Genomic DNA, 14,504 nt, shown 5'->3' on the forward strand with positions numbered 1-14,504 from the left:
CTCAAAACGGATGCACGTATAATTTCAATACAAGAAGTCAAAGTTCAAATGGTATATACAAAGTCAGTGAGAAATAAAGTAAAAAAAAAGTTGTACGTGAAATATTTAAAAGAAATATATGTTATAAACAGCATCAATTAAATTGATAAATTGTTGATAAAAAAATATACCACAGGATCATTTTTTCCCTCAAAAAAAAAAAAAAGCGCGCACAGCATTCAGCTAATATATAGAGTATGAAAGGTCAGCACATTTATATTACAGAATGAAGAGGAGACAAACAGAGATTTAAAATGAATTAACAGCAAAGAAAGTCTTGACATGGTACTGGAGAGGGTAGAATTTCTTTGCTTATAAAAGAGAGAGAGAGAGAGAGAGACACGCACATGTACAGGCATACAAACAGAAATCAAACCAAATACACAGAAGAACAATTTACAGCAACAGATGACAGACACACAGAGAGGTGAGAAAATTTGGCATGTTGCATCACAGGAAGTCATTCGCGATTGGCTAACGATGGTACCTGGCTCGGTTGCAGATCGCTGGCTTGCCTGAGAGGAGTAACGGAGGGAGGAGGCACACCTGATGTGGATGCAGATCGTCCTAACCTGCAGCTTGCTTTCGGCTCTGGAAAGGAAAGGAAACAGGTCAGAGATCAAGTTCTGGAGTCCCTTGTCCAAATCCAGACAGCCACGGAAAAGCATAGTTGTAAAAGACAGTGGTTTATGATGTTCTCGTTTCTCTTTTGCTCTCTATATTCTGGCAGCGTGGTCTAGGTTGCTGCCCTCCAACGGTTCCCAACTTGTTTTCGTTTTTGAGATTTGCCTCAAAGAAGCCCTTGATTCTCCACCACAAGGGCCTATGGAACAGAACCCGCTGTCAACAAAACACAGCTGAAACATGTGCTTAGCAGGGAGTGGATTTGATCTCCCTCAGGTGACTGTGGAAATAGGGATCATGTGCAGGGAGCACACTGACATCAAGATGCTCAGGATGCCATGCCGAGACAAGGTGGCACTGGCATCATGATAAAAGCTCTCCCCCCTCCCTTGTCAGCCTTCTTTGGTGTGGCATCCCACCTGCCTGCTCTAGGTTGAGAATCAGCTTCAGCTGGCTGCTTCTTTGGAGCACTGAGTAGTCCCCCCTCCCGCCCCCCAGATTTCCCGATTGGCCATGTGGTTCCCTCTTTTTCCACACAGTCCATCTCTGGGTGTGATTTGGCAGATTGGCTTTTGTCATGGCTGGCAGGAAGTACAAGCAGGAAATCGCAAGTAAGCTGAATGATTGGCCAGCACTTGAGGCCCTTGCGAGGTGGCACCAGAACACCTCTTTGCTGTCTGGCTTGAACTGGATACTAGTGAATGGTCCTGGGGTCCATTGGTCATACCCCACTGAACACCAGGAGTAGGGTTGACCACAGTGCCTCCTCTTCTCCTCTTCTGGAGTAGGCATTGAAGATCTGGGCCATGCCAATCAAATAGTTTTGAGCATGTTATGTCACTGTAAAGTGACTGAGGGTGAACTCAATAATCATTTCTCCAGCACTATGCAGCCTCCCTGGTTGCTCTCACTTCCTGATTTGAAAAAAGCCCTGTGGAAGCAGTTACCTTGTGACTTCTTCCCATAGGGCTATCATTGACACTTAGGCATCCAGGAAGGCTACAGACTGCAAATTGCTGGAGAGATTATTTGCAGAATGAACGAAAGGACACTCGCAAATACTCCCCAACCACCTCAAACATAAGGCAAGTGCATCAAAAACCCTACACCTCACCCAATAAAATTTCACCCATGTTTTCTCCCCCCTTTGATAATTTTTGAACATAATTCCCTTTCTCATTAATTGACGGAGAATCATTGGGGTAGGGGTGTTTGGCACATCTCTGCTTCTTGTAGGCAATGTGGCCTTCTTTAGTTTTGTTGATGTGAAAAACTGCAAGGTCTTGTCTACCACAGCTTCTGAACTGTTTGTTTCCAGAAAATGGAAATGCTAGCATTCTCAGTTGGGCACATACATCATCATGGAAGATTATCACATCTTCAGTAGCAAAAAAAACCCTTTCATCTGGCATCAAAGGAATGGAATGTATCATACTCAGAGAGAATGGTTGTTCCTTTTAAAGCATCTACCCTGCCTTATATTTCTAGCATGGTGTGCCTGTTGCAGCTTTCAGGCTACAATCCAATACACACTCGCCTGAGAATAAATCCCATTGAATGGGTAATAAGTAGATAGGTATTAGATAAGGATTTCATTGCCAGTTTTCTAGTACTAATAATTTCCTGTTACTGCTCCAGCACCTTCCTATGTCCATTATTCTAAGACTCAAAACAAAAAGTGATTGTTGTTTATAATATTTCAAAACTATTTTCTTTAAAAAAAAACCAAGTAAGAAAATAAAAACAATATTGAAATCATTCAAATTATTTACTGACGCCTTAGTTAGGAAATAGCCTATTTCTTTCTCATGCAAACAATGCCTCTGTATGTTTATTCCCATTCAAGATCGAAATGCTGCATTTTAAATTCCTTTATGTAATAATGGAGCTGCATGTCATACAGAATTATAGAGTTGGGACCCTGAGGATCATCTAGTCCAGGAATATGTAGCTGTCCCATACAGTGATTGAACCTGCAACCTTGGCATTATCATCATCAGCATCAGCATCAGCATCATCATCATAATATTTGTATGCTTGCCTATCTGACTGGGTTGGCCAAGCCACTCTGGGTGGCTCCCAACAGAATAGTAAAACATGTCAAAACACCATGCTCTAACCCACTGAGCTACATGTGTGTGTTTCAATGAGTAGGTCAGCTAAATATGCAGTAGTTTCCTGGTACCAGTGATCAGTAGTGGAGGCTGCTTGACTCTAGATGTCACTGTACTGCCAGATTTTCCTCTCCAACTCTGGGAGAGGAAACTCTGATAAACCCCACCCTCCTCTGTTAACCCCTCCAACTAATATACCGTAGTTATTAACAAATGAAAAGGACCACAGCAAGCGTTTCTGTTCCCTTGGGGTCCCTTCCAACTTTACAGTTCTATGACTGTATAGCTTGGTCTCTTCTATATCTATCTATCTATCATCTATCTATCACGTTTATATCCCACCTTTTCTCTAAGGAGATCATGGTGGCATGCACAGTTCTCTTCCCATTTTATTCTCACAACAGCCCTGTGAGGTAGGTTAGGCTGAGAGACTATGAATGAGCCACAGTCATCCAGTGAGTTTCATGGCTGATCGGGGATTTGAACCCTGGTCTCCCAGGTCCTAGTCCAGTACTCTAGCCACTACACCACACTGGCTTTCTCTAAAAAAAGGCACAGATTATTATTACTTTTTAAAATTGAATTTATATACTGCCCTTACCCGGGGGTCTCAGGGCGGTTCACAGAATAAAATCAAGATATAAAACCACAAAATACCTGATAAAAATAAAAACAACAACCCAATAGTGCCCCTAGTAGTAATTTTACTACCTTGCACTTGTTCCCGGTAGAAAATCTAGTCTCTTTCTAAGTAAGAACAGGGCTGGCCCACCTGTGAGACAGACTGAGCCAACTGCCTCAAGCAGCAGAATCCCCTGGGGAAGCGAGGAGAAGCAGTGGCAGCGGCTTCTAGCAAGTTCTCATGGGAGTTCCACGAAATCTCATTAGAAGCCACTTCCACGTGACTCTGGTGAGCAAGTCTTTGATGGAAGGGCAGCAGCGGGAGGGAGTGGCTGCCCCTGGTTAGGAGTGCCATCTGGCAACTCAAGAGACAACTCTGCAGTGCCTTGCATTCTTCCCCTCACTGTAGCAGGGCACCCAGAAAGTTTGGGGCACCCCCCTTCTCCCTGCTTAGGATCATCTGGGGCTTATCGGATGATGGCAGGTGGCAGTGCTGTGAGCAGCACCACAAGCAGGGGTGGAGGAAGGAGGTTGTGGTGGGGTTGGGCCACCATGGGGGTCTTAGCTGAGCGGGGTGACATTTGGCATGAACCCACCTGCGACTCCCAAGCCTACCCTGAGCCATCGGGGGAAGCGGGGCGGAGAGCTGTGTTGCTTTGCTGGTGACAATCCTTCCTTCCCCCTTCATTTTGACAGCTGGGGGAGGCTTGGGAGTCGGGGATGGGCAGTGCGTCAAATGTTGCCCCATGGGTGGCTCTCTCCGCCCCTGGCACCAGAGCGGCTATCCTGCACCTGGGAGGGCACCCTTGGAAGTGTGCCCACCTTGGGCAACACAAGCATATGCTCCACTGCTGAACATAAGCAGCCCCAGGCGACTTGAGCTCAGCCACCATTTTAATTTCCCACAATGCCTCAAGGATGCTGTGTTAGGTCCATTGTGGGGAATTACTACAGTGGCTAGACTCAGTCACACAGCTCTATTCAGACTGCTGCACCAGGTTCTTTCTTTTTTAAAATGGGGAGCCCAAGGTAGGCATCAGCTTTTGGCCCTCCTGGAAATCTGACAGCCACAAAAGGATTCCAGGTGCTGATTTCAGCCCTGTACAAAAGTAAATTGGGGGTGGGAGGAAGAGGATTTCAATCCAGATTCTTGTCCGATAAGCCCTAAAGTCCAGGCGTGGAGTATCAGCAATAAAATGTGCAGCAGATGACATGATGACTTTAATTGTATCGGCATCGCACATCTCTGGGTAGACTCTTTCAGGAAAGGCAGCAGAAACTGGTTAATTTGTTGACAAACTGGCAAAGGAAGTTAGTAAAGTGGTTTTCCTCCTGCTGAATTAAAAGAAGAAGACAGAATTTGCTATTCCCCTTGCATTAGATGGAGGTGAGCGAAGGCAAATGTCTCGAGCATCCTTTTTGTCAACATTTAGACCTTAATATCTAAGATTAATTATGTATTAGCACCATTCCTCTCTAATCCTAAGCACCTTTACTAAGTGCACAACTGTTTTACTTGCAAATCGCTTTCACCTGACTTCTAAATGATCTGGCCAAGTGCCAGCTTTGCAATGTTAAGAAATGAAAAATAAAACCGCAAGTAAACAATACAGTGTGGGACAGCATCTTAAAATGGAGAGCAGTGCATCTTTGCAGCAGTAGGTGGCAGTGCAAAATGCCTTATATCCCAAGCAGGCAGCAGCCTTCTGGAAAATGCTGTTTGAAACATCCACAGTTGAGTTCGATGAAGCCTCCCATTTTGCCAACCCCCTGTGGTTTTCCACTGAAACAGCAATGGCATGTTTTTGAGGCTGCAGTGTTTCTTTCTCTTTTTTCTTTTCTTTTTTAAAAAATCACTGACAGCTATTCCTCTAAAAAGCCTCCTGATGGCAGAGACCTGAAATGAAACGTCCCTGAGAAATTATCTAAGAGACGAGGGGATGACACATAGCAATGAAAGGCAGCGGCGAACGCAGTGCCCAAGGTCACCTTAATATTTACAAACTCAGAGGGGAAATAGCCTAGTTTCAAAGGTACAGCATCCCAGCACATGGGCTATAATGACACAGGCTGGGAGCAATTGAAACTAATTGAATGGCGCCACGCAGTATCAGAAGTGGAAGTCGGCGAGAGGGGGGATCAGGTGAACCAGATCTGATGCTGCGGGAATGCACAGCTGTGCCTCCACATGAAAGGGGACTTGGAAGGGAGGATGGCCGCCTGCCCTCCGCTTTCACGCTGAAGATAACAAGAGGACTAGTGTGAAGGCTCTACGTCCCACTGTGCAACACCAGAACCAGCTGGGTCCTGCTGAGCTGTTAGGCGGCTCAGCTGCACGGATCCTGCTGTCTGCCGATGCAGCAGGCAAGGGGAACTGCACAGAGCCAGAATTGCTGTTTGCACTCCAGCTCAAGTAAGAGAGTGAGGAAGCTGGGCTCTTCAGACCTCTCTGTCCAGGCCTTGGGAATCACCCCAGTCCATACCCTCACCATCCCTGTTCCACATCCTTCTTGAGTGTTTTTGCCTGGTTGGGACATGTGCTGTGATCATGCCTCCTGCTCGCCTGGGTGGAAGATGATGTACATAGAGCCATCTTCCTTTTGTGGGGTTGAAACAAAGGGTCCCATCCATTGCTCTTCATACTTTTTCCTAGGGCCACATCCACCTTTGGGAATGTGAGGCTGAACAGTGTTTCCATCCCTGAGCCACATCCCAGGGGTAGGTATTATGGGTAGTTGGCACTGTGGGTTAAACCACAGAGCCTAGAACTTGCCAATCAGAAGGTTGGCAGTTCGAATCCCCGCAATGGGGTGAGCTCCCGTTGCTCAGTCCCTGCTCCTGCCAACCTAGCAGTTTGAAAGCACGTCAAAGTGCAAGTAAATAAATAGGTACCACTCTGGAGGGAAGGTAAACGGCATTTCTGTGCACTGCTCTGGTTCGCCAGAAGTGGCTTAGTCATGCTGGCCACATGACCTGAAAGTTGTACGCCAGCTCCCTTGGCCAATAAAGTGAGTTGAGTGCCGCAACCCCAGAGTCGGTCACGACTGGACCTGATGGTCAGGGGTCCCTTTACCTTTACCTATTTTCTCCTACTTTTTAAATTGCAGAGTCATCCAATCCTCAAAACAAATCTTACACAACACATCGGCTTCTATGCTTAGCAGAGATAACAACAGCAACAACAACTTATTATTTATACCCCGCCCATCTGGCTGAGTTTCCCCAGCCACTCTGGGCAGCTCCCAATCAAGTGTCAAAAACAAGCATTAAATATTAAAAACTTCCCTAAACAGGACTGCCTTCAGATGTCTTTTAAAGATAAGATAACTGCTTATTTCCTTCACATCTGAAGGGAGGGCATTCCACAGGACAGGCACCACTACCGAGAAGGTCCTCTGCCTGGTTCCCTGTAACCTTACTTCTCGCAATGAGGGAACCGCTAGAAGGCCCTCAGCGCTGGATCTCAGTGTCCGGGCTGAACGATGGGGGTGGAGACGCTCCTTCAGGTATACAGGACCGAGGCCGTTTAGGGCTTTAAAGGTCAGCACCAACACTTTGAATTGTGCTCGGAAACATACTGGTATCCAGCCTTCCTTGTTGCATAGTTCTGTTGCATTTTTTTTTTTAATATACAGCTGAGAAAATGAACACTCAGCTGAGCAACTAGAGACCATGAATGTTAAAAATCTAGGAATGGAAAATTTCGGTGGTGCCCCACTTCCCTCGATGCCCTTAGCATGTACTTGTTTTGCTTAATGGGTAAACCAGCCCTGCCTGACAGTCACCCTGACCATGGCCCTTAACTCCTACAGCTTTGCTCCACATGCAACTGTGCCAAGCTAGGACTTGGGCCAGCATCACTGTAGTGTCCCGTAGGTTTGAGAAGGGTACTGACCATGTGGAGATACCTTACACTGAGTCTGCCCTAATACCAGGAAGCCAGCGGGGGTCAAGATAACTTCAAAAGTTATCAGCAGAGCAACTAAGCCTTGTTAGCAGGTAAGACTAAGGTTCCAGCTAGTTTCCAATTAATTATGGAAGGAACCACACCCAGGGAGGAGTGCAGTCACACTACAGTGACCAAAGAAGGAAACTTTAGTATGCAATAGCTACACACTCTAATAGGAAGTAAACTTTGCACTCATTGCATGTAAGGAGCAGGGGATCTGGAGAGATGCAAATGTATTACTTTACACTGGATCCCCTCAACAACCAGCCACAATCTATTTCCTCCCTGTAACTGGTGGACAGGACAATGTCTTCATAGCACACTGCAAACTGCTACCCAAGATCTTGAAAAGTGCAGCTTTTTCGGTGACACATGCACACTTGATGCATTTTAACAATCCGATTCTGAGAACAGTCTCGAAAGCTGGTCTACATGGGATTATATCCCCCCCCCCCAATCCACACACATAAAAAAAAGATTGTTATAAAGCAGAAACGTTTTCTGGAAGTGTTGCAAAATATTGTGATTTGATTGGCTTTTGACATGTGGGGTTAGCTAAATAAGGGGCAATTTTAATATTGATCCCAACCCACTCTGATCAGCTGTGCTGTGGATTTATTTGCAAAATTAAGGATGCTCATTTCAGGTGTGCTGCTGATTCAGGATTATCTTAAAGAAATAATGCCCTGTCTAAATGCCTACAGAAATTCCACCGTGTTTCAGCTTTATATCATTTTGTTCACCATCTCAAGTCATTAACAGATCAGTTTGCCTGCATGAGTTTCAAAACTCCAGCTGTTTGTGATAACTGTAGATAATACAGCTATGTTACTTTTCTCTTGATCACTTCTCCATACTTTAGAGGCACGTGTTGCAAAATGCATTCACTGTATTTTCCTTTCTTTGGATAACAGCACCACACTCTGTATCTGAAACAGATAAGACTGCAAGCAATTTTAAATTCTAATCTCTGTGTTTTATAATTATAACACATTCTAGCCCAGAGTCAGGTATACTTTACTCTGGGCTGGAATATGCCAGAACTATAAAAAAACAGAGATTAGAATTTAAAATTGCTTCCACGTGGAAAGCAATCTGCTTCACTCTTAGCTGGATTTAGTGGGTCCACTTACACATCACCAACAAAGAGGAAATTCACCAACAAAACAGAGGACAAGGAAGGACATTGATATAATAATAACTACAATTGCATATACTGATTTATGTGTATATGTATACGTGCCAAGTTAGAAAGAAGTTTTAGAATTTAAAAAGAAATGCAATACATCTCGCCATTGTGGGGAAGACTGTGACCAGGTGACCTGTGTGCTTGTTCATTCTGCTGTCTTGGTACTAGCTGCTGAAGCAGATTAGTGCAGGGTGGGGTGGTCCAGCTGCTAAACTAGTTAGGTCGCTGTTGTTTACTGGGAGGAAAAGGGGACAAGATGCCAGGGAGGGTGGCATGGATTTGTCTGGTCTGCTTTAAAAAGAAAGAACCATGAGAAGGGATAGCAGCAGTGACCCACCTGCAGAGAAAATAGCATGCTGGCTTTATCCCATCCAGTCAGCTGCTTCTGACTAACTGTTGATGGGCAACTTCAAGGCTGCTACTGTCCCTTCTTGTGGTTCTTCATTTTTTAAAGCAGACCAGACAAATACCTGGAGGGTAAGGCTATCAACGCTTAGCTAACCCTGATGGATATGTTCTGTCTCCAGTACGATTCTGAATACCAGCTGCTGGAAAGAGCAGGAAGCGAGAGTGAAGTTGTGCTCAGATCTCCCAGGCAGGTTTCCCATAGGTATCTGGTTGGTCACTGTGAGGACAGGGTGGTGGACTAGATGGGCCACTGGCCTGATCCTGAAGGCTCATCCTTTGTTCTTCCGTTCTTGCTTCAGAGTACAGTCCTCTGTAAAGTGTGACACCTGACCACCCTATCTGGAATGTAACTGACTGACTTCAGCACACTTGCAATGTGCAAAATTAGGAAGTCCTTTGCTTTGAATTCTGCTATTGCAACAGTCTTGTGTGAGGAGGGCCTACAACGGTGGTGGGCTGGGAGGAAAGCTTAGACACACTCAGCAATAGAACTGATACACAATGTAAGAAACACACTTACCTGTTGCTGGACCAGTTTCCATTGGTGAGTGTGTGTAAGCTTTCAGTCTTCTAATTTAGGTAGAAGTCACTTTAGCAAGATGCATCACCTTACCTATTTTGTCTCTGGTGTTCTGGGACCAGCACAGGAGTAGCACTATATAACAAACAAAAGAAGTTGTTCAACACAGCAGGAATAGCCTTACCTATTTTGCTTCTCTTTCTACGGGACCAAACCACTGTCGCATTCTCACGCCCTGATGTAGGAGAGTCCTGATAAGCCAGAAAGCTGCTGATCTTGGATCAATGAAGCTAATAGCATGCCACCTTGGATTCTTGCATAAGGACAATGCGAAACGTCCAAGGCGAGAGCTCAAACTCCCCCCCACTCCAAAAGCCCGGCTTCATTTTGCATGGGAGAAAACAAGAAGTCCCATGATCCCCAGCAGGAAACAGGGCTTCTTGCATCATATCCACTTAAGGAGAGTCCTTGCAGGGCTTCTTATCCTCTGTTCACTCAACTGGACCCCTTTTGCATTCCTACAAAATGCTCAAAAGGCTCACATGTCATTAATCTCTCATTAACTAGTACTTCCCAAAGAGCTAGATATTGTGCTAGGTAGCCCATTGCACCTGATCTAGAAACTCAGCCCTTGCATATCTATTTATTTTCTTCCGTACTCACACTTACCTGAGCTATTATTTCCTGCCAACATGGTTGGACTAACAGAAGACCTTCCGAGTCTGCTAGACACAAGTGGTGGTCCTGGTGTGCCATCCCATTCCTGAGCTTTTATTGGCTCTCTGGAGGAAGATGCCCCATGGTGACCTCCTCTCTCTTTGTTTTCCAGCTTTGGTAGTGGCTCAGTGCTGTGGCTCCTGATCTTCAGCTCATCTAATGGTTCTGCAAAAGAGGGAAAGGTCACAATCCATTATACCATGCAAATTGATTCCATCCATACTCCAATGCTTTTTCTTTTTCTCCAGTTTAGTAATCAGCTAATTGAGCTCCACTGTAAATGCATGCCATAATCAATAGAGGACCACGATAAACGGACTTTATTAAAATTATAGTGGTGATTGAAGTTTGCGTCAGAATAGCAGGGAACATTCAGAATACAGACAGAAATGCTACATGCAGGCTTAGAAGGTTGCATTAAATGTATTTCCTGAAATCTTAGATAATATAAAATACATTTCACAGGAAAGCTTTTGTGTGTTTTGTTATTGATGCTTATCCCATAGGGAGAACTCCTGTTTTCTTTTTCTTGAAAGTATGGTCACAATTCAGCTTGGATGTGCTTAACCAATGGGCCTAGTGTTACCTAACTATGCCAGATTGTGACTAATCTTGGCTGCTTAATGCAAGAGTTGCCCATGGGGTACCTGTGGGCATCATTGTGCTTGCCAGTACCTCTTATGGTGCCTGCAAAAGTACATATATAGCTCCCCCAAAATCCTCATTCCATGAGAAATGGTTTACGCTTCCTGCTCACTTCCTGTTTGCACTGGTTCAGCCTCTCCTACACTCAAACACACCCTTTCAGACTTGCCCACATTGGATGCACTAGGATTGGACGCATGGGGGTGGGGGATGATGAGGGCATGCAAATGCCGCCTTCATGCTCTCCAACATCTCGCCAGTCAAAATTGGGATACTCATTTTTGGGTCCTGAGCTCTCGTGAGAACCAGCTGACTCGTGCAAGAGCATGAGACCCAAAAATGAGCATCTTTTGGTCCAGCGCTCTGGCGCAAGCAAGCTGACTCGCACCAGAGCAAAAGACAGGACATTCCAGGATCCAATCAGAAGCTGGGGTGGCTTCTGTAATTCTGGGGTGTCGCACTCAAATTGCGTCTTGTACTCCTGTCTCTTTTTGTGCTTTTTGTGTAGAAGCCATTTTGCGTCAAGCTACCCCTCACAGCAGCCATTTTCTGATTGGCATCCATGACACTTCCTCAAAATTCTAGATGTGCCCACTGGCCCCCAAAGGTTGGCCACTCCTGGCTTAATATTATTCCTTTCAGAGCTTTCCATGTGAGTACACTGAATACTTGGTCTTAGTCAAGGGTCATCAATGTGGTGACCTTCAGCTGTTGTTGAACTACAGTTCGCATCATCTCTAACTGTTTTGTTCTGTTTTAATCTGGTTTCAATCTAGTTGTTGTTATTTTTTGGAGATTTCACTGAACACCAGTGTTGCATTTGTATGTAAATGCTCGAGAGATTTCGGTGGTTTATGAACAATTTATAGCACTTAATATAAATAAACAACCCAAGTCTACTCCTTCTCCAGTTGCTTTTAAGCTTAAAATATTAGTATTTGCATAAACATTATGCATTTCTGTTTCACCCGTCCTCCCATAGGAAACCATGGCAGTTATGCAACATCAGGAAAAAAATCTTTACAATAATTAAAAATCTAAAGCTGCATCTCTAAAAGATGAAAACATAACAAACAACAACAACGGTTGGCCGGAAAACATTAGCCAATATCACTATCTCTATTTAGCGGCAAAATGTGTGGAACATTGTGCTTGGGGGGGGGGGGAATCACCTGGTGTATTAGATTTTTGGCTGGAAAAGCTAAACTGGACTTACTTAGATATTATGTGGATAAACCACAGAGAAATAGAGAACCAGAGCTGGAAGGGACCATGAGGGTCATCTAGTTCAACCCCCTGCAATACAGGAATCTTTTGCCCAATGCAAGACTCAAACCCACAGCCCTGAGATTAAGACTCTCATGCTTTACCAACTGAGCTATTTTGTGGGCTCTTTTACCACTGTATGGTGGGGCTTCGTCTTACATGTCTGTAATGAACAATTGTACCAGTCTCTTCCCTCAGCCTTACCGAACATATGGAAAATATAATTTTTGAGCCCCATGCCTTTTCCACTCCATATTGACTTTGCTACAAAAATATTGGGATTGATTTATGTAATCTATGGTATACCTGATATGTTTTCTTTTCTGCAGGGTACTTCATCCTGATCCTATCTGATTTGACCTTTTAAAAATCTTTTTCTTGGTACTGTTTTGCATTATTTTCATAAAAATCACAATTAAAAATATTACACCAAAAGCAGGAATTCCCTGGCAGTCCATGTCCTCGGAGCCATTGCCTCCTCTAATGAAAGATGTACCATGCCGCTCTAAATGGTCATAGCTTCCCCCAAAGAATCCTGGGAGTTGTTGTTTGTTCAGGGTCCTGAGAGTTGCTTGGAGAATCCTATTCCTTTCATAAGGCTACAGTAACCACAGTGGTTTAACAGCCAATCTCTCTCCCCAGGAAACTCTGAACATTGTAGCTCCATGAGAAGCACAGGGCTTTCTTAAGCTCCTAAGCACCCCTAAGAAACTATAGTTCTCAGGATGTGGGAAACCACAACTGACTAAAGGGTAGGGTGGTTCATAATTATTATTATTTTGAAAATGCCTGCTCCAAAAGTCATATCTTACTACACTAGGGATTTTATAGCTATATCTGAAATTTCATGCGTATCAGTTAATATTTTGACCCTCCTCCACGAAAATACAGTGGTACCTCGGGTTAAGTACTTAATTTGTTCCGGAGGTCCGTTCTTAACCTGAAACTGTTCTTAACCTGAAGCACCACTTTAGCTAATGGGGCCTCTTGTTGCTGCTGCACTGCCAGAACACGATATCTGTTCTCATCCTGTAGCAAAGTTCTTAAATTGAGGTACTATTTCTGGGTTAGCGGAGTCTGTAACCCAAAGCGTATGTAACCCGAGGTACCACTGTAGCTGTTTACTTGGCTGTTTTCCTTTGTCGTGAGGGCCGAAATTTCAATTCAGTGGAGCAGGGTCAAGATATTAACTGATATGCATGAAATTTCAGATATAGCTATATAATCCCTAGTGTAGTAAGATAAGACCTTTGGAGCAGGCATTTTTTTAAAAAAGATTTTTATGAACTGCCCTACTAAAGTGGCATGATACTGCTTTAACTGCGTGGTGTAGATGTAGCCAAACTTTGCAGCATTTCACTACAAAACAAAAGCGTTGGCTGGGATGCAGATTAATAAGCATCCTGTTGTAATATCAACATTGCAAGATAACCTCCCAGGCTTGAGGGCTGAACGATGACATGGATGGAAAGGATGAAGAGGGGGACTCTGGGATGAGTTCTATTTGCATCCCACCTTTCCTTGTGGTGGAAATACATGCCCCCCCCCCCCCCCGTTTTATCCTCATAGCAACCCTGTGAGGGAGGTCAGGTGGAGGGACAGTGGCTGACCCAATGTCAGTGAGCTTCAGGGTTGACTGGAGAACAAACTCCCTGTGGTTGCCTAGGAAGATGAAAGGCTTAATAGGGGACAATGAGGATAATAATACTTAGCATTTGTGCAACATTTTAGAGCATTCAAAACACTTCACATGCTAGATCTCAGTAATTGTACAGAATATCTAAGCCTTGACATGCACTTCCAAATGAAAATTTGCAGTCCAATCCTAGCAATGTTTACAGGGAAGCAAGTTCCACTGAGTTCAATAGGATTCACTTGCTTCCTAATATGCATGCTTACGATGTCAACAGGGGATGTGTGAGGCGGCCCCACCTTGCCGCCTTGGGCTCCTTTGGGAAAGGCAAGATATAAATGCAATAAATAATAATAATAGCAGCCTCACAGTCAGAGCTCTGGGCTGGGCCCTTCTTTGCTTTGAAGTGTCCCTGCCTTAGACCCTGCATAGGAGAAATATTTGCAAATCCAAATATTCAGTCCTCCCACTGACTTTCATTGGTAAGATCAAAGCAACAATGAACTGCTTGTTTTTGCAATTGGTACTTGGAAACATTGTAGCCCCTCAAGAGGGGGATTAATCCTACAGATCTTCAGATAGGTAGGTCCAGCAGTGTTTCCCCCCTGCTAGCCACTATCTCATGACTTCATGCTTCCTGAACTGCGTGGTTGATCACCTAAGCCCCTTGAGGATTGGAAACTGAGAGCTAGCTGGGGTATTGCAAGAGCTAGCTGAACTTCCCAAGGTCCCTGGCCAACACTGTAACCACTACACCATGGTGGCTTTCAACAGGAACT

The 14,504-nt window shown here is 44.5% G+C and overlaps 1 protein-coding gene across 5 annotated transcripts in view; it reads right to left on the reverse strand.

The window, feature by feature from the left end:
* The window catches only part of NYAP2 (neuronal tyrosine-phosphorylated phosphoinositide-3-kinase adaptor 2), a 135,374-nt gene that overhangs the window by 22,386 nt on the left and 98,484 nt on the right, over positions 1-14,504 (reverse strand). For 3 of the 5 annotated variants that reach the window (XM_083442683.1, XM_083442685.1, XM_083442682.1), the window contains exons 5-7: positions 10,134-10,346; positions 9,558-9,599; positions 527-630 (exon numbers count right to left, since the gene is read on the reverse strand). In XM_083442683.1, the coding sequence (XP_083298809.1) occupies positions 527-630; positions 9,558-9,599; positions 10,134-10,346 (359 nt within the window). The remainder of the gene's footprint in view (positions 1-526; positions 631-9,557; positions 9,600-10,133; positions 10,347-14,504) is intronic. The other 2 variants (XM_083442686.1, XM_083442684.1) reach the window with 1 other exon arrangement.

The sequence above is a fragment of the Podarcis tiliguerta genome, assembly GCF_965153285.1.
Source record: "Podarcis tiliguerta genome assembly, chromosome: 5".
Taxonomy (NCBI): Eukaryota; Metazoa; Chordata; class Lepidosauria; order Squamata; family Lacertidae; genus Podarcis; species Podarcis tiliguerta.